Source organism: Cucumis melo, chromosome 3, assembly GCF_025177605.1.
Source record: "Cucumis melo cultivar AY chromosome 3, USDA_Cmelo_AY_1.0, whole genome shotgun sequence".
NCBI lineage: Eukaryota > Viridiplantae > Streptophyta > Magnoliopsida > Cucurbitales > Cucurbitaceae > Cucumis > Cucumis melo.
The window spans coordinates 4,528,327-4,555,801 of NC_066859.1; the positions used below are offsets into that span (position 1 = coordinate 4,528,327).

Genomic DNA, 27,475 nt, shown 5'->3' on the forward strand with positions numbered 1-27,475 from the left:
GAACAATCTATCATTTTATTGTATAATCGCACTAACACTTAGTGGGATAAGTGGCTACATAAGATGTAGACACTTAGCCCACTAAGTTCCACTAATGGTTAGTGGAATATTAGGTGTTGAGATTTTATTAACAGATTACATGCATTTTTGCATGATTTGCTTCATTTTTCAAATGGTGAAAAATTTGGCCCTTTTTTTGTAATTTGGAATTACAAATTTTTCTCCCTAATCTTAACCTTAAATTTCTACCTCCAAATTCTATCTCTCTTTCAATTTCCTCCACCTTACAGGTCCCACAACCTGATTCTTAGTCCGGAGTATAGTGAATCAATACTAGTGGTGTCCCAACTTCAAGTTCGTGAGGAGATTACGAGGATCGGGATACCTTAAAGGTGAGTTTTCTTTTAACCCTAATTATATATAAATAGGGTAGTTTTAAAGCATGTTAGTTTTTAACTTTTTAGATACAATTAGAGTATAATAAATCCTGTTATTCACTGCCCATGTCTCAATTTTCTTAATTGGCATGAAAAATTATGCTCAGCGACTCGACTCTTTTCTTTATGCTTTCACCGCTTGTACTTTCGTTTTACTTTATATTTGTAATTTGAACCCAATGGTAAAAAAGCCTAAAGTTTTATTTATAAATGCAATTTAGTACCACTTTCACTCTTCCATTTCTTTATCTCTCCATAGTATCGGTTCTTTGTAAGCATGATATAATGCAAGGTATATATAACTAGTATTAGAGAATATAGATATTTTTATTATTTATCTTATTCAGTTAAGTGCTTTAATCAATACTTTATTCTATTTGAGAGAAATAATGAAGTATTGAATGTTGCCATTAGAGAGAGTAATGAATTGGACTTAACTAAACAGGCAGTAAAGAGAAAGTAGAAGTACAATCTTGTCCCTAAAGTCCTCCTTAACATATATATCAGAAATGCGAGTGTGTGCGACGATATAGCACCGAGGGGTTGCTCGCCTTAATATATAGGATGAATTGTAGATAATGCAACTAGATCGATTACATTGACATTCCTTCATTTACATTCTATAGGTTAAACTAAGTTCATATCACGCATAACCACTACATCCCCTTTCATCTTGTTTCTCTACGCGCGTAGTATATATAGGCATACTTTAGATTAGATGATATAGTGTGAATATAGTTATATTGTACAGATACCGCATGAAGTAAGACCACACATAATGACCTTAAGAAACAAAGATTCCCTATTTTCAACACTGACTTATCCAAGAAACCTCTCTTTTTGTCTACACTTGGGCAAGAGAGAGAAAAACTTGTACGCAATTGACATATCATTAGACATAAGCAATGCATAAGTAGGTGTAAGTTCCTTTTAGAGTCGCCTAGTCTTGTTATGGTTTGTATGTTGAATACAAACATAACTAAGTCCCTTCCTATTCCTTAATAGGAAGTCTGTTGAACTTGACTTTGATGAATGTTGATTAAGAATATAGGGTTTTCTAAGTGCAGTGATGAACTTAGTTTAGTGGGATAAAGAGGGGTCTCCTCTAGAGTCTGCTTATTTTATTTTAAATACATGAGTGTCATGGTTATCTTCTAAATTGCTTTGATTCTTATGTTTGATCCTTGAAATTGTAATCAGGCTGCCAAAGATGACATTAGTACCATCAGAATTCAACGTCCACACAAGGGACCATTTTACGTATCTCCAAAAACAATTAATCAATTCATTACCAATCTTGGAAAGTGGGCCAGGTTGGTTATGTCCTTTTATCTTTATAGATATTTTAATCTCTTTGTTTTTCTATAATATATGTATATACTGAGCATTTCTTTCTCTGTGCTTTGTTATGACACGTATACTTACCAGGTGGTATAAAGTATGCTTCCATAGATTTGAGTATATTTGGTTTGTATCTAGTTACAAAGCATGTTATTCTCTATCTCATGGAGAGAAGGTGTCGTTGGGAATTGCAGAAAAGGTGTGTGCTTAGTTTATTTACTGACTAAGATTTATTTCATTTGATCTTTTTACATGTGATATTTGAATGTAGAATGGAAACAGAGGTGATGAATAGTAATATCCAGAAAGTACTTATGGTTTGTATAATTTTTATCATTTTAAGAGATGATCAAGGACCAATTTTAAATATAAATGCTTATAATATACCGTTCAATCTTATGGGTTATCTCTCGTATGTCTATTTCTTTCCCATGTTTTTATTAATAAATCTATTATTTTTATTTTTCTATGAGCTAGCTGAGAAATATACGATTGTACTGGGTCCTCGCTGCAGCTGCCAAAAGATCAAGCCAAGAAAATGAAGGTAGAATCCCAAGTTTTTGCATTCTTTGGACTTCTTATTGCATTCTTATTCCGTTTCAATATTTCTTTTCAAACTCATCTTAACTTTCACTTTTACAATTTTTTGATTAGCTTTAGTAGTTTTATAAGTTATAGCATTGTTTTAGGCCTTAAAAACAGTCGCATCTCATTAAATTTAACTATTTATTGTTTTTTAAATTATTGTTTTGGTCAAGTTAATTAAATGACCAATAATATTCATTAGTTCAACATATAATTTTTGTACTCGCATGATTTTTTTATGTGTTTAAATAGCCACATCAGACAAACATGAGTAAATGATATAATTCAAAAGTAGTTGACATGTAATTATATATGTTTTTTTTGGAAGTGTAGGGCTTAAATGTTCATACATTCATATATGTCATAAAACAATTAAAAAGAAGAAGGAAAAAAAGAAAGAAAATTAGAAAAGCGTTTAGATAGAGAAGTTTACTAGCTGTCTTTACACCACAAGCGTTGAGGTATAAGTTGACTAAATGCTATAACTGTTTTCAGCATGGTGAATTAGTATTTGTTACTAGTTTACCTTGTATAAAATCATTTCATCATATATAATATTCATGCATTTATCCCAAAGTTGTGTTGGTTCAAGTTATTATAGTCCTTATACCTTACAAAGATGCAGACACTCAAGGAACTTTTTATGCTTGTGCTACCACACTTTGGATACATGTCAAGCAGCAGGAATTCATTCAGAGGTAGACTCTTAGGATAACTATTGTCACACCCCCTCCCAGACTACCTGCTACCTTAGACCGAAAGATGGCGTGAAGCCGACGAACAACGTTTTTCTGTACCTGTATCTATCGACTCTGCTTAAAACTTTCATGTGATGAACTTGCCAATCTAGTATATAAACTATTGTACATGCCACAAAACACAGCGGATCCTAGGCTAGTCAAACACAGCTAGTCAAACACATACATGAAGTGTACCTCAAAATTTACCGATTTCACGAGTAAACCTAAAGACACCTTAATCAAAATATAACCAACAAAATTTACACAACTACAGCTCCTAAAGCTTATACAAATTGTGGAGTATCTATAACATACAAGGGTGTGAATACATCACAACACAACAGACTTTATGCCCAACTCCAAACACGTACTGGCAATCGATAATGAAGCTTCCGCAGACTAAGGCAGTCTATCAGGCACCGGGAACTCGATCTCTACCTGGAAAATGGGTAAAACATTTTGGAAAGGGTGAGCTATGAAGCTCAGTGAGTGACTCGGTTTAAAACTATGAATTTAAAGATAAGAGCACGTGAAAACTTTACACATATAAATCTGTTTATACAAGTCGTAAATGTAAATGTGTAGTAGTAAGAATAGCTTCCTTAAATACTCAGCATGTTCATCATTGAAATCTAGCAAGGCATATCAAGTATATCGAAGCATTTTAACTAACATGACGAATCTACGTTGTGTAGGGTACACCTAGTACAACAATGTTTACAAGCACTACGATGTAGTGGGGCCCACCTAGCACTCCCATCGTCTTTGTCGTAGTGGGGCCCGCCCAGCACTCACGACAGCATCGTTGTTACGGAGTACACTCAACGTCAACAACGGAATCTAACTAGTGTGCACACGGTAATCTCTAGCCTCAGGCTCAAGATCTCAGTCATGTAGTTAATGAAAATTTCATAAATCATCATAAAATATTAAAATATGCCTGCTTATAAATTTTACACAAAGCTCGAACTTTACTCAGCTCTTTCGTGGAAAATTGTAGTTCTTAAAACAAAACTTCATACTAATTCATGCTTTGCTTAAAATATTGTGGTTTAAATACTTTCCAAACATTTAATATCTACGTGCTAGCATAAATTTCTTTAAGAAATCTAGTCTCCAAATGTATACTTGAAAATAGTCATGAAATTCAAATACCTTTCATGGCTTCGTAAATAAACATTTATCGCATTCAATCATAATAACAGTTATGGAAAATATTTCAAAGTTGGTTTTGTCACTCACAGTCTTGGGCTAGATCCTTGGTCTATAAGCTCGGTTTAATTCTTCTCGGCCTGCCAACAACCCAACCGAGTATTAAAACTCTAAACATTCTGGTTTCCTAAAGATGTACATAACATGTCGCACCAAAGATGACGCTCACGAAAACAAAGCTTAAGAAATAAAATCCTATTTCAACAATTCTCTAAAATTTCCAGATTTCTAACATAAACTTCAAAGGACTATAACTTTCTCAATACTTAACCAAAATGAGTGTTCTTTATATCAAAATCTTTATTTTGCGATCCTCTAAAACTTACCTGAAGACATATAAATCTGATTCCCCGTGCATAAACACATATAACCCTCAAAGCAGAACCACTTCCAGAATCGCGCGCACACGACCTCTTTAACTTGTCCCTACAATTTAACTGATTTTTAGTCGTTTTTGGTTTACAATTTCTTCATGAAAGTTATAGTAAATTGAATAAGTTTTCCAACCATACCAAATAGAGATTCTAACTTCACCGATACACTCTGAAATACAAGAAAAACCAGAGACCTCCTGATTTCGAGTGAAAACCAACTGCCCTGTTTTCTTCATCAAAAAGCACCAAATGAAAATCCGAATTTGCTCCAACGTTCTTCATAAAGTTTGTTTAAAAATGAGTTAAATTTCAGTAAATGTAAATCTCACCTCTTAATTCCTTTTGAAGAGTTCAAACCGAATTAAAAACCAGTGATGTGCAGAATGAACTAAAATTCAGCCATGGATACACTTTACTTGAGTTCTCCTCCTCTTCTTCAACCTAAAAATTCTAGTAAAATGTAACGCCTCGAATTTTCGAGGTAAACTTTTCTTACATTTTATATAATTGTTCGGGAATGTTAAATTTTGGATTAATTTCTGAAATTCTGAATTTATATTTGTAAATTTATATAATAATAATATAATAGTAATTATATTATTATTATTATTAGTATTTATTATTATTTATTTATTTTTAAAAGTTAATATATATATATAAATATATATAATAATATTCTATTTATTATTATCATTATTATTATTATTATTATTATTATTAAATATTATTATTATTATTATTTATTTAACTTAATATATATATATATATATTTAAAAAAAAAAAAAAAAAAAAAAGAGAAACCCTACTTACCGCGCGCGAGCCCCCCCCCCCCATCAATTTTCTTCGTTTCATCTTCCTCGCGCGCCGCCGCCACCATCTCCGTTCCTCCTTCTCCTTCTTCTTCATCTCTATCCTTCCGTTCCGCGCCGCCGTCCACCATCTCGTCTCCGTGCACGCCGTCGCGCACATCTTCATCTCCGTCTCTGTCCACGTCGTCGAAGCTTTCCAGCTTCGACGTTCAACCGCCGCGGCCCCCTCTACTCTGTTTTCCTCTCGGGCTCACGACGTCGGCCACCAGCGTGCGCCCCACCTTCCGCCGACGCCCAGTCGCTCTCCATCGCGTTGAAGCGAAGCTTTTCCGTCGTCGAACGCCGGAGGCCGATGTTCGTGGTCGCCCCGAATCCAAGCTGACCCGACCCGAATCGCGAATCCCAGCCGACCCGAACCGGAGACAGAGCTGAGCCGCGCCACAAGCCGAGCCACGAGCCGCGCCACGAGCCGCGCCACAAGCCGAGCCGCGAGCCGCGCCGCGAGCCGAGCCGCGAGCCGAGTCAAGCCGAAGACCTAGCCGAGCTGCCGAGCCGCGAGCCACAAGCCGAGCCGAGCCGAGAACCAAGCCGAGCCGAGCCGAGCCGAGAACCAAGCCGAGCCGAGCCGAGCCGAGCCGAGAACCGAGCCAAGCCGGGCCGAGCCGAGCCGAGAACCGAGCCGAGCCGAGCCGAGCCGAGCCGAGTTGAGCTGAGCTGTGAGCCGAGACCAAGCCGAGCCGAGCCGAGAGTGAGCCGAGCCGTGAGCCGAGGCCAAGCCGAGCCGAGCCGAGCCACCTAAGCCTTCCTTCCTCCGCTCCGGGTCACGGTGAGTCTTCGGTAAGGATTGTTTTCGATGAATTCCATAATGTTGCTACATCCGATTAGAGTTTGAACATTGGAATAAGTTGTGGCCCTACTTTTCTCCCTTGAAGGTAGTACAGGGTTGACGTTTGAGTTCTCGGGTCTCGCAGTAGGCTTGTTTGGAGGTAGTTTGCCTTCCCTTGGGTAAGTCAACGGATGTCGCTTCTGACCTTTCTAAAACGACTTCTACTAAAGTCATCAACTAAAACCTTCGTGTTTTCGTTTTAGGTTGAGCTGTTGAGCGTGGATTCGATCGAGGGGCATAACCGAGTATCAGGTAAGGGTTTTCCAACTACTGGACCTCGGGTCGAGCCCGGAAACGTAGTAATCCACAGGGGATTACACGTTAGTGATTATACTGGATAAGTGTATCTATGTTGACTGTTAAGCACTGTTATTATGTTTCTGTCTGATGTAACTGAACCGCAACCGCTAATTGTAGATTGAAATTTTAGAATGATGGACGTTGATCATGGGATTAGACAGGGAAGGACAGTGAGTTCAGTTGGTTATTTAGCTGTTTGAGTCTTGGGACTCTTCCATAATGGTATACGAATAGTTGACGCGTATAGCAACTGAGGGTGTAATGGTTTAAGCTTATACTACCTGGCCAGTAAAGCCTTTAGGGGAATTGTAAATGATTGATGATTGTGGTATGACTGTGGTAGACGATTGAGTATAGACCGAGGGGTAACGGTTAGCTTCTTCTATGGGGTAGTGTGCCTTACTTATATGTGCATCCTTCGGGAGCACTAGACTGATGTGTGTATCCTTCGGGAGCACTAGACTGATGTGTGCATCCTTCGGGAGCACTAGACTGATGTGTGCATCCTCCGGGAGCACTAGACTGATATGTGCATCCTTCGGGAGCACTAGACTGATATGTGCGTCCTTCGGGAGCACTAGACTGATGTGTGCATCCTTCGGGAGCACTAGACTGAGATGTGCATCCTTCGGGAGCACTAGACTGATATGTGCGTTCTACGGGACCACTAGACTGTTATGTAGGGTACCCCCGAATAGGAAGTTAACTGTTGTCCCCTAACGGGCCCAGTAGTGGGTCTCTTACTGGGTATGTTTATACTCACCCTTTTCTCTTTTTAAACTTTTCAGGTAAGGGCACAGCGAGGGGCAGACCGACGAGAGGCAGGAAGGACGCGTGAAGGCCATATGGACGCGTCTGTTTTCTTATCGCTTCCGCTATGTATTTTGTCAGAATATTTGACTTGTGCTTTTGGAACCGATGACTTGAGTTTTTGTTTGAGACTTTTTATGATTGAATTTAAAATAGGGCCCGAAACTGTCTTTTTGTAATGTTTCTAATGCTTTTAATGAATCGTAACTGGTCCGTTTTAAATTTTATGTTGAATGGTCGAGTTTTGGTATTTGGTAGTGACCTCAGCTTAGTCCGGAAAGTTGGGTCGTTACATAAAATTTCTCTTCTTCTTCCAAACTCTCTCTTAGAAGTTCTCTGCAAATTGAAGAAGGAAGAAGAAAAAAAAATGGAACTTGGATGTCTTCAAAAATCTTGGCGGTGAAGGAAAGAGAAGAAGAAGAAGAAAAGAAAAAATGAATTTTTCTTCTCCTTTTCTTCTTTTTATCCTTTCTTTTCTTTCTTTTCTTTACTTTATTTAATAAAACTATTTAATATATAAATATATATTTATATTTACACTTAATTTCCATTTTCTTTTTCTTTTTTTTTCTTTCCACATTTAAAGAAATTAAACCAAGAAAATATCGGGTTTACAACTATTCTCTAGGATGGGGAAATGAAGGTGTTCCACTCAGGATTGGACAACAACCAAGTTACCTACTTAGAGGTGGAGTACCATTTTAGTTTCTAGTTTCTGGTTGTTCGTATTTGAATTAGTTGAAAATGTATGGTACAGAGACTTATTGTAGCTAAGTTTTGGAGTTCGATAATTGCAGCTTTTTGACTTTTGTTTCTTTTTATCTTCCTCATCTACATAATATCAAATTTCTCCTTTACTGCTAAGTAGGTCTTGATTTTTTTTCCCTAGACAATTGATGATCAATATTTTTTTCTTTTATGCTAAAACTTGATAAATTCTATTATAGGTTGTTGCTTCAAAGATTATTAGGTGAAACTTACTATTGAGGCTTCATAAAGTATTTAACACTCGAAAAGACGTAACTATTGAAGGTCAGAACATAATTTAATGTTTTAGACTTTTAGTTAGTAACTTTGTTTAGCTTTGTAAATTGAGAGTAGTTATGGAGAGACATGAATAGTCATACTAGCTACTTGTATAATATTATTGTAAATTATGTATCTAATTGTAAATTATGTACGCATATGACTTATTGTTGAAGAATGAAATTATTGTTGATTGGAGAGTTTATTTTGTTGATGAATCTCTCTTTATTTGAATGAATGTAATACAGGAAATGAGAAATGAGAAATGTAAAAAGTGTCAAGTATACTGTCGTACTTGCCATATAAAAAGAATCAAGTATACTATCTTACTTGATGTGTAAATAGTGTCAAGTATATTATCTTACTTGACGTGTAAAAAGCGTTAAGTAAAACATCTTACTTGACACGTAAAAGACATCAAGTATAATGTAACGCCCAACAATTCGATATCTCTTTTGGGTTTTGTCCATTGTCATTAATGTTAAGTGGGGTTATGGAAATTTTAGATTTATTGGAAGAACCTTACCATTTGGATTTTCTTGAGTAATTAAAGTTGGGAATCCTCATTTGTTTAGGATAATAAGAATCATTTTTCCATTTATTTATTTATCTTATTATTTTAATTTTATTTTGTTGGAAATAATTAGGGAAGCCCATATTAAACTAAAATTGGTTGTTTTGGTGAGATTTGGAGAGAGAGAGAGAGGGGTTGTTTTGGGTTTTTAAAAGGAAAGAAAAGAGTCATTTTTTATATAAAAGGGCCTTGGGACTCGTGCGTAAAGAGGGAGAGAAAGAAAAAAAAAAAAGGAATTTTTTTTGGAAACCCTAGCCGCCGCACGCCGCCGCCGCGTACCCGAGCCGCCAAGCCCTCCTCCTTCTGTTCGTTAGCTCAGCCGGATCGTTGCAGCCGCCAGCCGTCGCGTGAAGCCTCGTTCTGCTGCGTCGTCGAGCAGCTCAGCCGAGTCGTTCGCAGCCGCCAGCCGTCGCATGAAGCCGCGTTCTGCTGCGTCGTCGAGCAGCTCAGCCGGATCGTGCGCAGCCGCCAGCCATCGCGTGAAGCCGCGTCCTGCCGAGTCGCCGAGCAGCAGCAGTTGACGATCGTCAGCCGCGCGCCTCCAGCCGTCGAAGCCGAACCCACGTTTCGGCCGACGCCCGAACCCGAAACCGACCCGCGCCCGCTCGCCCGAAACCGAACCCGCTCCCGCTCACCCGAAACCGAACCCGCTCCACGCTCGCGCACGCCCGCTCCGAGTCGTAAGCCGAGCCCGCGCGCGCCCATCCCACGCCACGAGCCGCGCCGGTCTGCACCACAAGCCGCGCCGCGCCGCGCTTCTGCGTAGCCGAGCCGCGTCTCCCTCCTGCTGCAAGCCGAGCCGCACGCGTAATCCCTGTGCCGAGCCGAGCCGCGCCTGCGCCAAGCCGAGCCGGTCCCTGTCCTCTTCCAGCCGAGCCGCCAGGACTAATTTGGCTCCTTCCACCTAATTTTTGGTAATTAAATCAATTATTTTGGCATTATCCAGTAAGATTCAATATTTTGGGCACTAGTTGATTTAATTTGGAATTAAATTAGATCATTTTTCCTTAAGGGACGTCTTGGACCAAGTAACTGCTGCAGCGGGGGATTTCTTCAGTAGGGGCTTGAGCACTGCAATCTCCTTCTAGGGTAAGTCATTTCGAATGAGTTTTGAACCGTTAATCGTGGGCGACCTAATTACGAATTTTGACATATTAAACAGTTAGGACCTCGTCGCTTGGAAAGCGTACTGCCTCGCGGTTAGGACTCGTCAAGTAAATCTCCAGGTAAGAGATTCTACTACTAGCTCCATGCTTAGAAATATGAGATGATGCATACTCCAATTTTGCATGTTGAGGATTGGACGGTACGATGCCTGAAATCAATGTTAGTATGATGTAAATGACGGTATGGTTATACTATAGCCTGTTACGTGTGGAGAGAGCTGTTATAGCTATACGACGAATGTCGAGACGGAGAGGGCAGAGATGATTTATATGATATGTTATATGCTGATGCCATGTGTATGTATACTGCAATTAGGGTACCTGTTAGCTTGATCTGTTAGAGTCGTACCTGCATGGGTGTCCTTCGGGATCACCACCTATTGAGGACTGTGTGGTCCGACGGGACGCCAGTCTAGCATGGATATAGATATGACTCGAGTGACTCGACGGGGTCCTCGCATCCCGACTGTCCTAGGTGTCCCCCGGGGCACCGAAGACCAGAGTTACGTTCCTACGGGAGCGCATGATTGCACGTGTTCGGGAACGTGCCAGAGATTGGGTACCAGTTATCAGGACTCTAACAGGAAGTTAACAGGCACCTAGTGGGACTAGTAGTGGGTCCCTTACTGAGTATTTTTATACTCACTCTCTTCGTTTTATGTTTTCAGGTAGAGGACGGGGCAAGGGCAAGGGCAAGCTGGCGAGCGACCCGAAGTGAGACCGTGGAGGGCCATAGGGACTACCGCTTCCGCTTATTCTTATTTCAGATTTTCGCATTTGAATTTGAGTACTTTTCATCACTTACCATCTTTTATGTAGATAGGGCCCGAGTAGGATTTCAGAACGCTTTTACATTTTTGCATGACTACCTTGTTTAAATTTTATAAATAAAATTTCTTAAACCGTATGCGTTTTGAAATTTTTTTTATGACTTAAACCACTTGTTCTATATTTGGTAATGACTTCGATTCAGTATAAGGAGTTGGGTCGTTACAGTTGGTATCAGAGCACAGTGTTTTAGGTTCTGTAGACTGACCTACGATGTAAGTCATTTTTTTTGTTTTGGTTTTACTTCACCCTATGGCTATACGGTCCTTCGGCACTCGCCAGGTATGTCTAAAGCCTTGCTAATGTTAAGATTACAATTTTGCCTGAATAGTCTAAGACCTAGATATAGGGTGTTAAGTTCTTGTGGTGAAAAGTTTGTTGGTAAATTTTAGGGAGAATGCCGCCACGTAGGGGTGCACGCCGAGGAGGTGGTAGGGGAGGCAGAGGAGCCGGTCGTGGCCAGCCGGAGGCGCCACCTGTTGCACCGGCAGTCGACCCAAACGCACCGGTCACCCAGGCGGATCTCGCCGCGATGGAGCAGCGTTATCAGGACATGCTGCAAGCTGCTTTGGCGCCTTTCCTTGCCGCCCAGCAGAACCAGGCCGCCCCTGCTCAGGCCCAGGCCGCCCCTGTTCCGGCTCAGGCCGTCGCTCCTCCAGCCCCTGAGGAAGCTCAACCAGTACCAGTTCAACTGTCGGCCGAGGCGAAACACTTACGGGATTTCAGGAAGTATAATCCCAAGACCTTTGACGGATCCATGGACAACCCCACAAAGGCCCAAATGTGGTTGACGTCCATAGAGACTATTTTCCGGTACATGAAGTGCCCAGAAGACCAGAAGGTGCAGTGTGCAGTCTTCTTCTTGGAGGACAGGGGCACCGCCTGGTGGGAGACCGCTGAGAGAATGCTGGGGGGCGATGTCAGCAAAATAACTTGGGAGCAGTTCAAGGAGAACTTCTATGCTAAGTTCTTCTCTGCAAATGTGAAGCACGCCAAGCTGCAAGAGTTCCTAAACTTGGAGCAAGGCGACATGACGGTGGAGCAGTACGACGCCGAGTTCGATATGCTGTCCCGCTTTGCTCCCGATATGGTAAGGGATGAGGCTGCCAGGACGGAGAAATTCGTTAGAGGACTCAGGCTAGACCTTCAGGGCATTGTCAGAGCCCTCCGCCCAGCCACGCATGCTGATGCACTACGTATAGCACTGGATTTAAGCCTGCCTGAGAGAGCCGATCCGTCTAAGGCTGCCGGCAGAGGGTCAGCCTTGGGACAGAAGAGAAAGGTGGAGACGCAGCCTGACGTAGCACTGCAGCGAACACTGAGGTCAGGAGGTGTCTTCCAGAGACACCGACGGGAGCTTGCAGCAGCCGGGAGGACTCTGAGAGAGCTACCCGCTTGTACTACCTGCGGGAGAGTCCACGGAGGTCGTTGCTTAGCTGGAAGTGGAGTCTGCTTCAGATGTAGACAGCCGGGGCACACTGCTGATGTGTGTCCTCTGAAACCCTTTGAGACGACACCGCCCCAGCCTTCTGTGTCCCAGCAGGGGAGAGTTTTCGCCACCACCCGGCAGGAGGCCGAGCGAGCTGGCACAGTGGTGACAGGTACGCTCCCAATTTTGGGGCATTATGCTTTTGTGCTATTTGACTCTGGGTCATCCCACTCGTTTATATCCTCCGTTTTCGTTCAGCATGTGGGTTTGGAGGTAGAGCCTTTGGGTAGTGTTTTGTCAGTTTCTACTCCATCTGGGGAGGTCCTGTTGTCCAAAGAACAGATAAAGGCATGTCGGGTAGAGATAGCGAATCGTATGTTAGACGTGACCTTGCTAGTGTTAGACATGCAGGATTTTGATGTGATACTAGGCATGGATTGGCTGTCAGCCAACCATGCAAATATAGACTGTTTTGGCAAGGAAGTTGTCTTTAACCCTCCCTCCGAGGCTAGCTTCAAGTTCAGGGGGGCAGGCATGGTATGTATACCCAAGATCATCTCAGCCATGAAGGCTAGTAAACTGCTCAGCCAGGGAACTTGGGGCATCTTGGCAAGCGTAGTGGATATTAGAGAGCCAGAAGTTTCCCTATCTTCCGAACCAGTGGTAAGGGAGTACCCCGACGTTTTCCCAGACGAACTTCCAGGACTTCCGCCTCCCAGAGAAGTAGACTTCGCCATCGAGTTAGAGTCGGGCACTGCCCCTATCTCGAGGGCCCCTTACAGAATGGCTCCAGCCGAGCTAAAGGAGTTGAAGGTCCAGTTACAGGAGTTGCTGGACAAAGGCTTCATCCGGCCCAGTGTGTCGCCTTGGGGAGCCCCAGTATTGTTCGTGAAGAAGAAGGATGGGTCGATGCGCCTTTGTATTGACTACCGAGAGCTGAACAAGGTGACAGTCAAAAACCGCTACCCCTTGCCCAGGATTGATGACCTGTTCGATCAGTTGCAGGGAGCCACTGTCTTTTCCAAGATCGACCTGCGATCAGGCTATCACCAGTTGAGGATTAGGGACGGTGACATTCCCAAGACGGCCTTTCGATCGAGGTACGGACATTACGAATTCGTTGTGATGTCTTTCGGCTTGACTAACGCTCCTGCAGTATTCATGGATTTGATGAACAGGGTGTTTAAGGACTTTCTAGACTCGTTCGTCATAGTCTTCATTGACGACATCCTCATTTACTCAAAAACTGAGGCTGAGCACGAGGAGCACTTACACCAGGTTTTGGAGACCCTTCGAGCCAACAAGTTGTATGCCAAGTTCTCCAAGTGTGAATTCTGGTTAAGGAAGGTGACGTTTCTTGGCCACGTGGTTTCCAGTGAGGGAGTTTCAGTAGATCCCGCAAAGATTGAAGCGGTGACCAACTGGACTCGACCGTCCACGGTTAGTGAAATTCGAAGTTTTCTGGGCTTGGCAGGTTACTACAGGAGGTTCGTGGAAGACTTCTCACGTATAGCCAGCCCGTTGACCCAGTTGACCAGAAAGGGAACCCCTTTTGTCTGGAGCCCAGCATGCGAGAGGAGCTTTCAGGAGCTCAAACAGAAGCTAGTGACTGCACCGGTCCTGACAGTGCCCGATGGTTCGGGAAACTTTGTAATCTATAGTGACGCCTCCAAGAAGGGACTGGGCTGTGTCCTGATGCAGCAAGGTAAGGTAGTTGCTTATGCCTCCCGCCAGTTGAAGATCCATGAGCAGAACTACCCTACCCATGACTTGGAGTTGGCAGCTGTAGTCTTTGCACTGAAGATATGGAGGCACTATCTGTACGGTGAGAAGATTCAGATTTACACCGACCATAAGAGCCTGAAGTACTTCTTCACTCAGAAGGAGTTGAACATGAGGCAGAGGAGGTGGCTCGAGTTGGTGAAAGACTACGACTGCGAGATCCTATACCACCCAGGCAAAGCAAATGTAGTGGCTGACGCGCTGAGTAGGAAAGTGGCACATTCAGCAGCGCTAATCACCAAGCAGACCCCCTTACTCAGAGATTTTGAGAGAGCCGAGATTGCAGTCTCAGTAGGTGAGGTTACCGCACAGTTGGCTCAGTTGACAGTTCAGCCAACCTTGAGGCAAAAGATCATTGCTGCTCAGCTGAATGATCCTTACTTGGCAGAGAAGCGTCGCGTGGTAGAGACAGAGCAAGGTGAAGACTTCTCCATATCCTCTGACGGTGGCCTTATGTTTGAGGGACGCCTGCGTGTGCCGGAAGACAGCGCAGTTAAGACGGAGCTTTTGACTGAGGCCCACAGTTCCCCGTTTACCATGCACCCTGGGAGTACGAAGATGTACCAGGACTTAAGGAGTGTCTATTGGTGGAGGGGCATGAAGAGGGATGTGGCAGACTTTGTCAGTAGATGCTTGGTGTGCCAGCAGGTGAAGGCACCTAGGCAGCATCCAGCAGGGTTGTTGCAACCCTTGAGTGTGCCAGAGTGGAAGTGGGAGAGTGTGTCGATGGATTTTATTACGGGACTGCCCAAGACCCTAAGGGGCTACACGGTGATCTGGGTTGTGGTCGACAGACTCACGAAGTCGGCCCATTTCGTGCCAGGGAAATCCACTTACACTGCCAGTAAGTGGGGGCAGCTATATATGACAGAGATTGTGAGACTACATGGAGTACCCGTATCCATCATTTCAGACAGAGACGCCCGTTTCACATCGAAGTTCTGGAAAGGACTTCAACTTGCATTAGGTACGAGGTTGGACTTCAGCACGGCATTCCACCCTCAGACCGATGGTCAGACAGAGAGATTGAACCAGATTTTGGAGGACATGCTGCGAGCCTGCGTACTAGAGTTTTCAGGAAGTTGGGACTCCCATCTGCATCTGATGGAGTTTGCCTATAACAACAGCTACCAGGCTACCATCGGTATGGCACCGTTCGAGGCTCTGTATGGCAAGTGCTGTAGATCCCCTGTCTGCTGGGGCGAGGTTGGAGAGCAGAGGATGCTAGGCCCCGAGTTAGTGCAGACGACCAACGCAGCCATACAGAAGATCCGAGCTCGTATGCTGACAGCCCAGAGCAGACAGAAGAGTTACGCTGATGTACGACGTAAGGACCTCGAGTTTGAAGTGGGAGATATGGTCTTTCTGAAGGTTGCACCCATGAAGGGTGTTCTGAGGTTCGCGAAGAAGGGGAAGCTGAGTCCACGCTTCGTAGGGCCGTTCGAGATATTGGAGCGGATTGGCCCCGTGGCTTACCGCTTGGCGCTACCCCCATCTTTTGCTGCAGTGCACGACGTGTTCCATATCTCCATGCTGAGGAAATATGTCGCAGACCCAACACATGTTGTGGACTTCGAACCACTGCAGGTTAGCGAGAACTTGAGCTACGAGGAGCAGCCTGTCGAGGTCTTGGCAAGGGAGGTCAAGAAGCTTCGCAGTCGAGAAATTCCACTGGTCAAAATCCTTTGGCAGAACCATGGAGTGGAAGAGGCCACGTGGGAGAAAGAAGAGGATATGAGAGCCCAGTACCCCGAGCTGTTCGAGGATTAGAACTTTCGAGGACGAAAGTTTTTTTAGGAGGGAAGATTGTAACGCCCAACAATTCGATATCTCTTTTGGGTTTTGTCCATTGTCATTAATGTTAAGTGGGGTTATGGAAATTTTAGATTTATTGGAAGAACCTTACCATTTGGATTTTCTTGAGTAATTAAAGTTGGGAATCCTCATTTGTTTAGGATAATAAGAATCATTTTTCCATTTATTTATTTATCTTATTATTTTAATTTTATTTTGTTGGAAATAATTAGGGAAGCCCATATTAAACTAAAATTGGTTGTTTTGGTGAGATTTGGAGAGAGAGAGAGAGGGGTTGTTTTGGGTTTTTAAAAGGAAAGAAAAGAGTCATTTTTTATATAAAAGGGCCTTGGGACTCGTGCGTAAAGAGGGAGAGAAAGAAAAAAAAAAAAAAAGGAATTTTTTTTGGAAACCCTAGCCGCCGCACGCCGCCGCCGCCGCGTACCCGAGCCGCCAAGCCCTCCTCCTTCTGTTCGTTAGCTCAGCCGGATCGTTGCAGCCGCCAGCCGTCGCGTGAAGCCTCGTTCTGCTGCGTCGTCGAGCAGCTCAGCCGAGTCGTTCGCAGCCGCCAGCCGTCGCATGAAGCCGCGTTCTGCTGCGTCGTCGAGCAGCTCAGCCGGATCGTGCGCAGCCGCCAGCCATCGCGTGAAGCCGCGTCCTGCCGAGTCGCCGAGCAGCAGCAGTTGACGATCGTCAGCCGCGCGCCTCCAGCCGTCGAAGCCGAACCCACGTTTCGGCCGACGCCCGAACCCGAAACCGACCCGCGCCCGCTCGCCCGAAACCGAACCCGCTCCACGCTCGCGCACGCCCGCTCCGAGTCGTAAGCCGAGCCCGCGCGCGCCCATCCCACGCCACGAGCCGCGCCGGTCTGCACCACAAGCCGCGCCGCGCCGCGCTTCTGCGTAGCCGAGCCGCGTCTCCCTCCTGCTGCAAGCCGAGCTGCACGCGTAATCCCTGTGCCGAGCCGAGCCGCGCCTGCGCCAAGCCGAGCCGGTCCCTGTCCTCTTCCAGCCGAGCCGCCAGGACTAATTTGGCTCCTTCCACCTAATTTTTGGTAATTAAATCAATTATTTTGGCATTATCCAGTAAGATTCAATATTTTGGGCACTAGTTGATTTAATTTGGAATTAAATTAGATCATTTTTCCTTAAGGGACGTCTTGGACCAAGTAACTGCTGCAGCGGGGGATTTCTTCAGTAGGGGCTTGAGCACTGCAATCTCCTTCTAGGGTAAGTCATTTCGAATGAGTTTTGAACCGTTAATCGTGGGCGACCTAATTACGAATTTTGACATATTAAACAGTTAGGACCTCGTCGCTTGGAAAGCGTACTGCCTCGCGGTTAGGACTCGTCAAGTAAATCTCCAGGTAAGAGATTCTACTACTAGCTCCATGCTTAGAAATATGAGATGATGCATACTCCAATTTTGCATGTTGAGGATTGGACGGTACGATGCCTGACATCAATGTTAGTATGATGTAAATGACGGTATGGTTATACTATAGCCTGTTACGTGTGGAGAGAGCTGTTATAGCTATACGACGAATGTCGAGACGGAGAGGGCAGAGATGATTTATATGATATGTTATATGCTGATGCCATGTGTATGTATACTGCAATTAGGGTACCTGTTAGCTTGATCTGTTAGAGTCGTACCTGCATGGGTGTCCTTCGGGATCACCACCTATTGAGGACTGTGTGGTCCGACGGGACGCCAGTCTAGCATGGATATAGATATGACTCGAGTGACTCGACGGGGTCCTCGCATCCCGACTGTCCTAGGTGTCCCCCGGGGCACCGAAGACCAGAGTTACGTTCCTACGGGAGCGCATGATTGCACGTGTTCGGGAACGTGCCAGAGATTGGGTACCAGTTATCAGGACTCTAACAGGAAGTTAACAGGCACCTAGTGGGACTAGTAGTGGGTCCCTTACTGAGTATTTTTATACTCACTCTCTTCGTTTTATGTTTTCAGGTAGAGGACGGGGCAAGGGCAAGGGCAAGCTGGCGAGCGACCCGAAGTGAGACCGTGGAGGGCCATAGGGACTACCGCTTCCGCTTATTCTTATTTCAGATTTTCGCATTTGAATTTGAGTACTTTTCATCACTTACCATCTTTTATGTAGATAGGGCCCGAGTAGGATTTCAGAACGCTTTTACATTTTTGCATGACTACCTTGTTTAAATTTTATAAATAAAATTTCTTAAACCGTATGCGTTTTGAAATTTTTTTTATGACTTAAACCACTTGTTCTATATTTGGTAATGACTTCGATCCAGTATAAGGAGTTGGGTCGTTACATATAATATCTTAGTTACCACGAAATTAACATTAGAAAATATAATACTTGACGATTTTTTAGTGTCAAGTAATGGGACTATACTTGACAGTCGATTACTTGACTCTTTTTAAAATGTCAAGTATAGGTTTACTTGACATTGTATTAACGTTAAATAATTCAATTTTTGTAGTAGTGTAGTCACCTAGTCTAGTCTCATACTTAGAACCAAAAAATTACATATTAACGATAGCTCAGGATACATCATATAGACACTCTAAACGAGAGGCAAGTAATTATCTCAATGGTTTTTTTTTTTTGCACATCCTTTTCATGTTAATTATTCAAGATGATCACATCCATATTCACCTCTTGTTTAACCACATTCATCTTCGCCTTCTTTTTCGGTTTATCGTCACATTCAATCGCATAATTTAATCTTGGTTTGGAGCAAGATCCATGTGTAGAGGTCGGTGTAAATTATGTTCTTTAAATATCATCTAGCTCTTTCACTCGAAAACAGAGTTTTTCATTCTTCTAACTAAGCTCCTCAACTTATTCAGTTCTTTTGTTTGAGCGTTTCGCTACGTGGAAGTAAGTAGTTGGGGTGATAAACCCACCAACTCCACGTACAGGTCCACTATGCTCGTGTGTACCCAACATTCGTGTCAAACATCATTTGGAGAAAACGCTTTGTCAAAATAAGTCTTTGAGATCTCATTCTAAAATGCAAAAAATTATTTATAAATTTATAAATGCTTGTATAAAATTTTAATAAATGTAAAATTGTAATGTGTTTTATTATCGGATTCACTACTTCTTGGACGTGTTAATTAATTATTGTATTCTTCTTTTTTGTCTACGCGAGACTTCTTCCACATGCTAGCTCAGTCAAGATCATCTTCTAAAAATACATTTTTCTACATTTCAACATACACAAAATTAGATTCATTGAACTTATTTAAGACTAAAAAACATAATATAATTCTTACCAATTCCTTTTAAAGATTAGCATATAATCTTTTCTTGAAAGTCAATGACTATTGTACTTGTTCTTCTTTCGTCTCTCTTATTCTGGTTTTCTTTCGTTCTACACAAATATAACATTGTATTGGTAAATTTTAAAAAGTTTCCTACACGCTACGCTAATATTATGAATGAAATAAATTATAGTGTGACCTTTATTAAGTTAGCTTTAACTTAATTGATGTGGAAGACATCTAGACTAAATTAAATAGCTTGTCATAAAATTTTTAATCTCACCCATCAACAATTTTTTTTAAATCCACAATATAACATTGAAAGTTGAATTAAGTTATGTTTAAATAATATATTCACACTTCGACAATTGTTTTTAGAAGAACTTAATCTCAACTCTTTTTTCTTAGACTTGATCCTGTGTGTTTTTCTTTCTCTAACTCTAAATTGATCAATTATTTCATAATTAGAATTATCTATACATTACATTACATAGTTATATTTTATAATAGAACAATATCTACATCGAAAAGTTAAAAAAAATAAAAACCAACTGACAACATACTTAAATAATGTTAGAAAAATTTGGGAGATTCAAATTGGATTCTCATTCCCCATCAGTTTTGGAAATGAAATAAGTAATTAATGAAGCTATCTAGGTTGTTAATTTTTTAAATTGTTTTGGCATCAAATAAAGATTCATTCCTATCTAAGTTCTCTTTGATAATTTTTAATTAATTAGCCAACATAGCCTTCCTATTCCCAAAAAAGCGAAAACAAAAGAAACCCTTTTATTAATGAATTTTAGTATTAAAAACTCAGAATATTAATTATATGAAAAAAAAACCATATAATAATTTATATCAGCAAACTTTTGTGTCACTTATAGTGTTCCAAAAAGAAAAAGATAAGTTATAGCCTTGTTTATCACACATTATACTAATGTAAAACACAAATAAATAAAATAGCTTCAACATATGTTTTCCCCTTGATCTCACCAATAACCTTAACGCTGACCCAAACTACAAAATTCATTTATTTTTTTTTTAAAAAATTACTTCTCACCAATGATTGTCAGTTATTTGGACATAAATGTAATTTATCTTATTAAATAATAAAAGAAGAAAACAAAACCAATTTACTCCCCTAAGATTTGGGTTGTGTTACTTAAAATACTAGGACTAATAATTGTATTCTAACTTAACTCTCAATTTTAATCAATAAATTAAAAATGCAAATTTAGAGAGAGAAAAAAGAACTTTTTTATAGTTAGGTTTTCAATTTGTTTTTATTTGAATTTTAGGTTTAAAATTGTTTCACGAAAATTTGTGTTTCATTTCTATTTAAGTTTTGTTTGTTAAGTTTTCAATTATAAATTGTTAATTTTGAATTTTCGATAAATATGAAACAATAGCATTTGTATTAGATATCAATGAAATAATTTTAAATAATTAAAATTAATTTTCATTAATTTTCGTCATCATTACAATTACATTTTAAAGTTTCGCTGCATTTTTATTTTTAATTAATAAATAAATATTTTAGATCCACGATGCTAAAAGTAGGTGTACTTAGTAAAAATGGCTAAAACCAAAATAACTTTGTTAGGGTAAGTTATTGAATCCGATTTCTCACATCTAACAAATTATAATTAATTCATTCGAATTTCTAACATTGTGGTCAATCACAAACACCTTGTATCAGTTAAATTACACTTGATTTCTTTAAATTTAAGAATTAGAACTTCCTGACCTAAAAAAAAAAAAGAAATACTATAATTCAATTACGTCCAACTGTATACTAACATTTAAAAGAACACTGTAGCGTAAGAAATTGAATTAGTAACTCCAATATATCTAGCGCATATAAGTAGGGCATGAAACTCGTGCATAGTTTTTGTAAGCAAATTGTTGGAATGAGAAAAAAAAATTAGAAAAAAAACGTCTAATATTCCCTCTTCATGAATTTAAGCCATTTCAGTTTCTTTGGATTTTGTCCTTTAGTGTGATAACGTTCAATTAAAATTTTCATATTATGTGTGATGTAGTTAGTTTGTCATCTTAACGTTTTCAACTAAACCAATTAAATTAAAAGTTTTAAATATATTATTCTTATTGTTATTATTATATTAATCACTACACGATATTCATCAAACAAAACATTTTTGTTTTTGATTAATTTTGCGTTATTGCTTTTCTTTCTAATTTAAACAAACTTATGAGATTCTACACGCCATCCCACCTTCTTTTTCTTTTTTCTTTACAAAACAAACTAAAATCTCTTAGAATTTCTTTCCCTCTGTTTGTTTTTGGATGAATTTAAACACAACAAATACATAAAAAAAAATTATTTCAATGAAGTCACCTTTCTTTTATCTATAATATGAAACCGTCAGTTACGAACGTTGTTCTAGCCTGACCGCTAGAGTCCACTCGCTCCGATTAGCTTTGTTAAGCCAAAGGTTATAGCCATAGCTAACCAACCACCGACCAACACTCTAGCGGCTGATTTGATTGGTGATGCTTTTCCAAGAACGGCACCCAACCACCCGAACACGGCGAGAGCTAAAGTCACCGATGCCACCACCACTGCGAGTCTTACTTTGTACTCTCTTATAAAGGAAGCAGCCAACAATGGGACCATTGCTCCAAGAGAGAAGGCCAAGGCTGAGGCTGCAGCTGCTTGGAGTGGATTTGGTAGCTTTTCTTTATCTTTGCTCTCTTGCCCTTGTACTACACCTCCTTCCATATTATTTGATCTTTGTAATTTCTCTCTTTTTATTTGAGCCATTTCAATGTCTAGCTGAGAGTAAACAGACACAAATTCACCAATCGCCATACTACAGGCGCCAGCTACTAGACCGGCGAAACCGGTGAGGATCATGGCCTTGATGTCTTGTTTGACAGCTCCAACTCCCATCATGAGCGACGCGGTCGAGACAAGGCCGTCGTTGGCGCCGAGTACTGCAGCGCGTAGCCATTGTGCGCGTTTTGAGTAGTCAAATTCCTTTGTTTGGATCTCTAGAGTAGATTGTTGTTGTTCCAAATTATTTAGGTTTAATTTGTTGGGATCCATTTTTGGGAAGGGAATTAAAAAGAAGAAAAGGGAATGAGGTTTGAAGAAAAGAAACGAAAGAGATGATGATGAGAAGAGGAATTGTGGAGGACACACGCCTTGAAGAAGGGTATTTATGGAGGAAAAACCAAAAAGCTTTATTTGGGATTTTGAAGATCAAACAACAAAGTGGAGTTCACACACAAGAGCCACTTTAAAGTTAATGACAAAATTAAAAGAAACTAACTTTTTTTTTTTTCTTTTTTTAAAAAATTATTTTAATTCTCTTTTAAAAGTAGACATATACACCCATGGAGGAGGGAGATTTTCATAATTTTTATTTCTTCTAAAATGTGATCAATAATGAAAATGTCTATTCTTGCATATCATTTGTATATCCATGAACAAATGTTTGAAAATAGTGGTCAAAGTTTATTTAATAAAGCATAAAGGTTTGATGGATGCTCCTAGAATTGACCTTAAATGGAGAAACATTACTTAGACACTATCTTGGGGTGTGAATTGAAGCATTAACTTTTGGAATGATAATTATGTATTACTAATGTTTATCTCCTCGTTGATTAGTTTTCATATGAAACATTTTATTTACCTAACAAACACTCTAAAAGAGCTCATTCATGTTTTCTTTTTAATAAAAACAACACTAAATTTTGTTGGTCTTTGAGCGTGTATTTGATCGAGAGAATTTAAGAAGTAGAAGTTGAAAACTCCACACCTTGTTTGTCTCAAGAAGTTTGTGGGTTCCATCACTCAAAACATTGACTTTAATACTTTATCAATTCCTTAACTATATTGTAAAGTCCCTCGTCTTCATGACTCTTTAAAATTCACTATTACACCCGTTGTCCCAAACATCCATGAAAAGATTAAATTTTACTATTGACTTTGATACAGTTACTTTTAGATTAAATTGCAAATTTGGTCACTATAATTTTTTTAAAAAAATATAGATTTTAATCCCTATTATTTATAACTGTAACTATGATTTATCCCCACTTTGATAAAATCATAGTAAAGATTCCTTCTTGTGATTTTATCAAACTATAGAAAATATATATGAGGTTTCATTCAATCACGAGAAACTAAATTCAAACCATCAAAATCATGATATAAGAAATAATTAATTCAAATTACCATCCATCGAAATATCCAATTTAACCCTATATTTATTTATTTATTAGGAGTTCAATTTAGAATAATAAACTTCGAATCCCAAAAGATACAAATCCTATTCCAGTTGAATTAATTTTCAAAATAGAGCTTTAGTTTAGTTTAGTTTTTTTTTAAAAAAAAACATTTCCACAGTGACAATTACACAAGACTTTTGGGTGAGTGTGGTTAGAATTTTGATTAGTAAATTGTTTATTGATCGGAAGAGGAAAAAAGTTGTTCAAAAGTGACGCTTAGGAAAATTAATTAAAAAAAAATAAGAAAGAAAAATTCTATAGAAAGAGTGGAATAATGCAAAATTCTGTCCACCTTTGAAGACATGTAAAAGCTCAGACATTGAGCTGATGGATCAAACATGGTGGCCTATACAGCAAAGTTAAAAAAGGTTCCTTTCATTATTATATATTATATTATATTAACGTAATAATTATACTTTTATTTAACACCACAAACATAAGTATAACTCAACAATAACTGACAAGTATTACCAACATTTTTACAAAATTTGATAATGATTTGGTGGCTTATAAAGATATTAATTATTAATTTCAACGATCGATAGTTTATTTTGATGACCTCTTGTGAAATAGGCTATGTTTACTTCAACTAATCCATCAATGGTAAAGTAGTGAATTCTAGTAGATTACATTTGTTAATTATTGTTGAACTTTTATCTGGTGATGGTGTAATGATGTGTGAGTCTTGCTTCCAAATCTATAATCAAAATCAACAATCTAATTGAGGAATGAAAAATTATTAATTAATTATGCTTAAAAATTACAAAAAAACTCACTGCCTTTACTGTTATTATAATGCTTACTTGCTATTTCATGTATTGTTACTATTACAATACGAAAATTAGGAATCTGTCACATTTATTGCAATATATTTATATTTACTTTTATTGTTACTGTTAGATTAAATAATAATGCATGAAAGTAGTAGAGGTAATAGTAAAAATGATAAATTTGTAATTATAAGTAAATAAGAAAGATAAACAGTGTAATTAGATTTGCAATTAAATGAAATTTTGTTACGATGGTTTGGGAAGGTAGCAAATAAAAGTTCAATTTTAACGTAGAAGATTATACTTTTCAAAATTATTTGACTTTAAATGCAAAGTTTGAAACTCAGTTGTAAAATCCAAGTATTAAGAATATATTAAAGAATAGGATGAATAAGAATTTAGAATAATTAGAAAACTGAAAATAAAAAAGGTTATATAAAAGGAACCAACATAAGAAAAGTATTGGGAAGCTTTAAAAACACAAAAGTAATTTTAGGTTTAATTGGATAATTTGTTACATTAATCCCACTTTTGGATCATCTTTTAATCTGCCGTCGGTGACTTTTTTTTGTAAATGAATTAACAGCTTTTTCTATCATTATTTATGTTTAAATATAAAAAAAAATAGAAAAAGGGGCTTTCGGTTTTATTTGAAAAGTATCCAAAGAAAAAGAGAAAGAAAAAGCAAAATATAAAAGTAGTGTGAAGAACTCAAATATTCCATTTCTGATTTTCTTCGACTGTAAAATCTTTATTATCTTTTATGAGTTAATTTGATTATTAATTAAGATGTGTTTGGAGTAGGAAAAGAATTATGAAATAAGGATTATGATAATCTTAGTATTATGATAATATGTGTTTGGAGAAATGTTTATTATTGGTAATGTTATGATAATATATATGTATTTGAGAGGAATTATGAACGATAGTATTATGATAATATGTATTTTGGGGAAAAAATATAATAGCAAAATTTCATACCTATTATTGATAGTCTTTTATTAGTTTACTTGTGTCTATTAGTGATAGAATATGGAGTTTTATTATATTTTGTAATTCCTTTCAATAGATTTGTCATATATAATAATTCTCTTAAATATTATTCTATTACTACTTTTTAATAAGTAAACATGTCTGTTATTTACATTAATAGTATTTTGATATTTATGTTTTGCGTGATTCGTTGATTTTTTTTACGGTAAACAAAAATATTGGTTCACTCTTCTCGTTGATATTTAATTCATTAAAACATGAAAATATCGATGAAAATATTGGACATACCAATGAAAATTTAGTACCATCCACACAACATAATTGTAACGACCCGAACCTTTAAACTAAGTTAAGGTCATTACTAAAGAGATAAACATCAAAAGAAACATTTTTTGAAAAGAGGATAGCTAAAATCTTTATAAAATTAATATCAAAACGTTCACGAAAAACATAAGATTATCAAAATTAACGAAAATAATTTGAAAACGTGACCCGCGGGTTCTAACAATTTTAAAAAACTAAAAACAAATAAATAGAATAAAATCTTTAAGTAAAATGGTTAAAATTTAAAAATACTGAAAGACATATAAATGAGTGCGGAAGCTGAATTGTATCCCCATATGGCATGTCACGGATCCCTCGCTGACGCTCGCCAGCTTCTTAAGTCCTTTACCTTAGCCTGAAATATTAAACATAGGAAAGAGTGAGTATATAAATATACTCAGTAAGGGACCCACTACTAGTCCCGCTAGGTGATCTGTTAACTTTCCGTTAGAAACATAATCATGACGTTGTGTGTCCAATGGAGCACACCTAAGTGAGTGAGACCTTACGAACACCCCTAAATCGTGCGAGTGATCCCGAAGGAACACCCCTAGTCGTGCGAGTGATCGCAGGTACACACTCCATAAACACATATGTAATACGTAGGTACACCCATAATCGTGCGAGTGGTCCCGTCGGACACCCCTAGTCGTGCGAGTGACCTCATACACACTCCATAAACATATATGTAATACGTAGGTACACCCTTAATCGTACAAGTGGTCCCGTCGGAACACCCCTAGTCGTGCGAGTGACCTCGTATACACAATATAACTGTCCCCTAACCGTGCATGTGATCCGTAGGTACACCCCTAAATCGTGCGAGTGATCCCGTAGGAACACTCCTAGTCGTGCGAGTGACCCCATAGATAGGATCACAATACAGGTGGGGTAAAAAGCTTAACAGACAAAGTTAACAGACACACCATACTCCAAAGCATGTAACATCATTATAAACATCATAGCATGACATGAATATTAATCATAACGTCCTTATTCATGTGATTAATATATCATGTATCATAAATATCATGAACATACCAGTCATCATCGTCAATCATAGTATCAGTCATCATCATCAATTTCAATATCAATCATCATTAACACAATATCAATCATCATCTATAGCATCACATTATGCATCTTAGCTACCATTAATGCATAATCATAAATACATGCGGTCTCTTGAATTCAGTTCGAAGGTCTAGTAGGAGAATCTCTTACCTGGAGATTATCCAAAAATATTTCTTTGCTGACAGTAAAGAAAATCTCCAATTAATTTGATCCTAATCATAAAAGGAAAACTCAGTATCTTAATTAATGAAATTAGCAACTGGCTAACATCCAAAATTATCCCAAATTAATTAACTTTCTAAAAAAAGGGGTTGAAACCAATTCAATCTTTATTGGGAAAAATCCAAGATTTAAATCTTAAAAATTAGCCAATTGAACCTTTAAAGAAACCCCCAAATAGATCTAAAATTAAATTAATAAAATATTAATTTAATTTCATTGGCTTACCAAGGTTACTCAGATGGAGGTTGAAAAATCCTCTCATCCTTGATGGAAAAATACATCACTTTAAATCCTCAAGCTTCCAAAGAGACCAATCTGATGAGGCGGTTATCTTAGAGAAAAAGATGAAGAACCTTTTTCTCTTTCCTTTGCTTTCTAACTTAAGCATTCCAATCTATTTATAGACCTAAATAATAACAATAATAATAATTATTATTATTTCCTGTTAGGATATATATATATTATAATAACAATAATATTT

General features: G+C 39.2%; 1 protein-coding gene across 1 annotated transcript; it reads right to left on the bottom strand.

The window, feature by feature from the left end:
- Nucleotides 1–21,494: 21,494 nt before the first annotated feature.
- LOC103485624 (vacuolar iron transporter homolog 4-like) lies at nt 21,495–22,517 on the bottom strand. The gene has a single exon (XM_008443300.3). The coding sequence runs from the start codon at nt 22,422–22,424 to the stop codon at nt 21,771–21,773; it is 654 nt and encodes a 217-aa protein (XP_008441522.1). The 5' UTR covers nt 22,425–22,517; the 3' UTR covers nt 21,495–21,770.
- Nucleotides 22,518–27,475: the final 4,958 nt, after the last annotated feature.

What these genes read in the sequence shown, in the direction of transcription:
- LOC103485624 (XM_008443300.3), bottom strand. Translation starts at nt 22,424, where the DNA reads ATGGATCCCAACAAATTAAACCTAAATAATTTGGAACAACAACAATCT.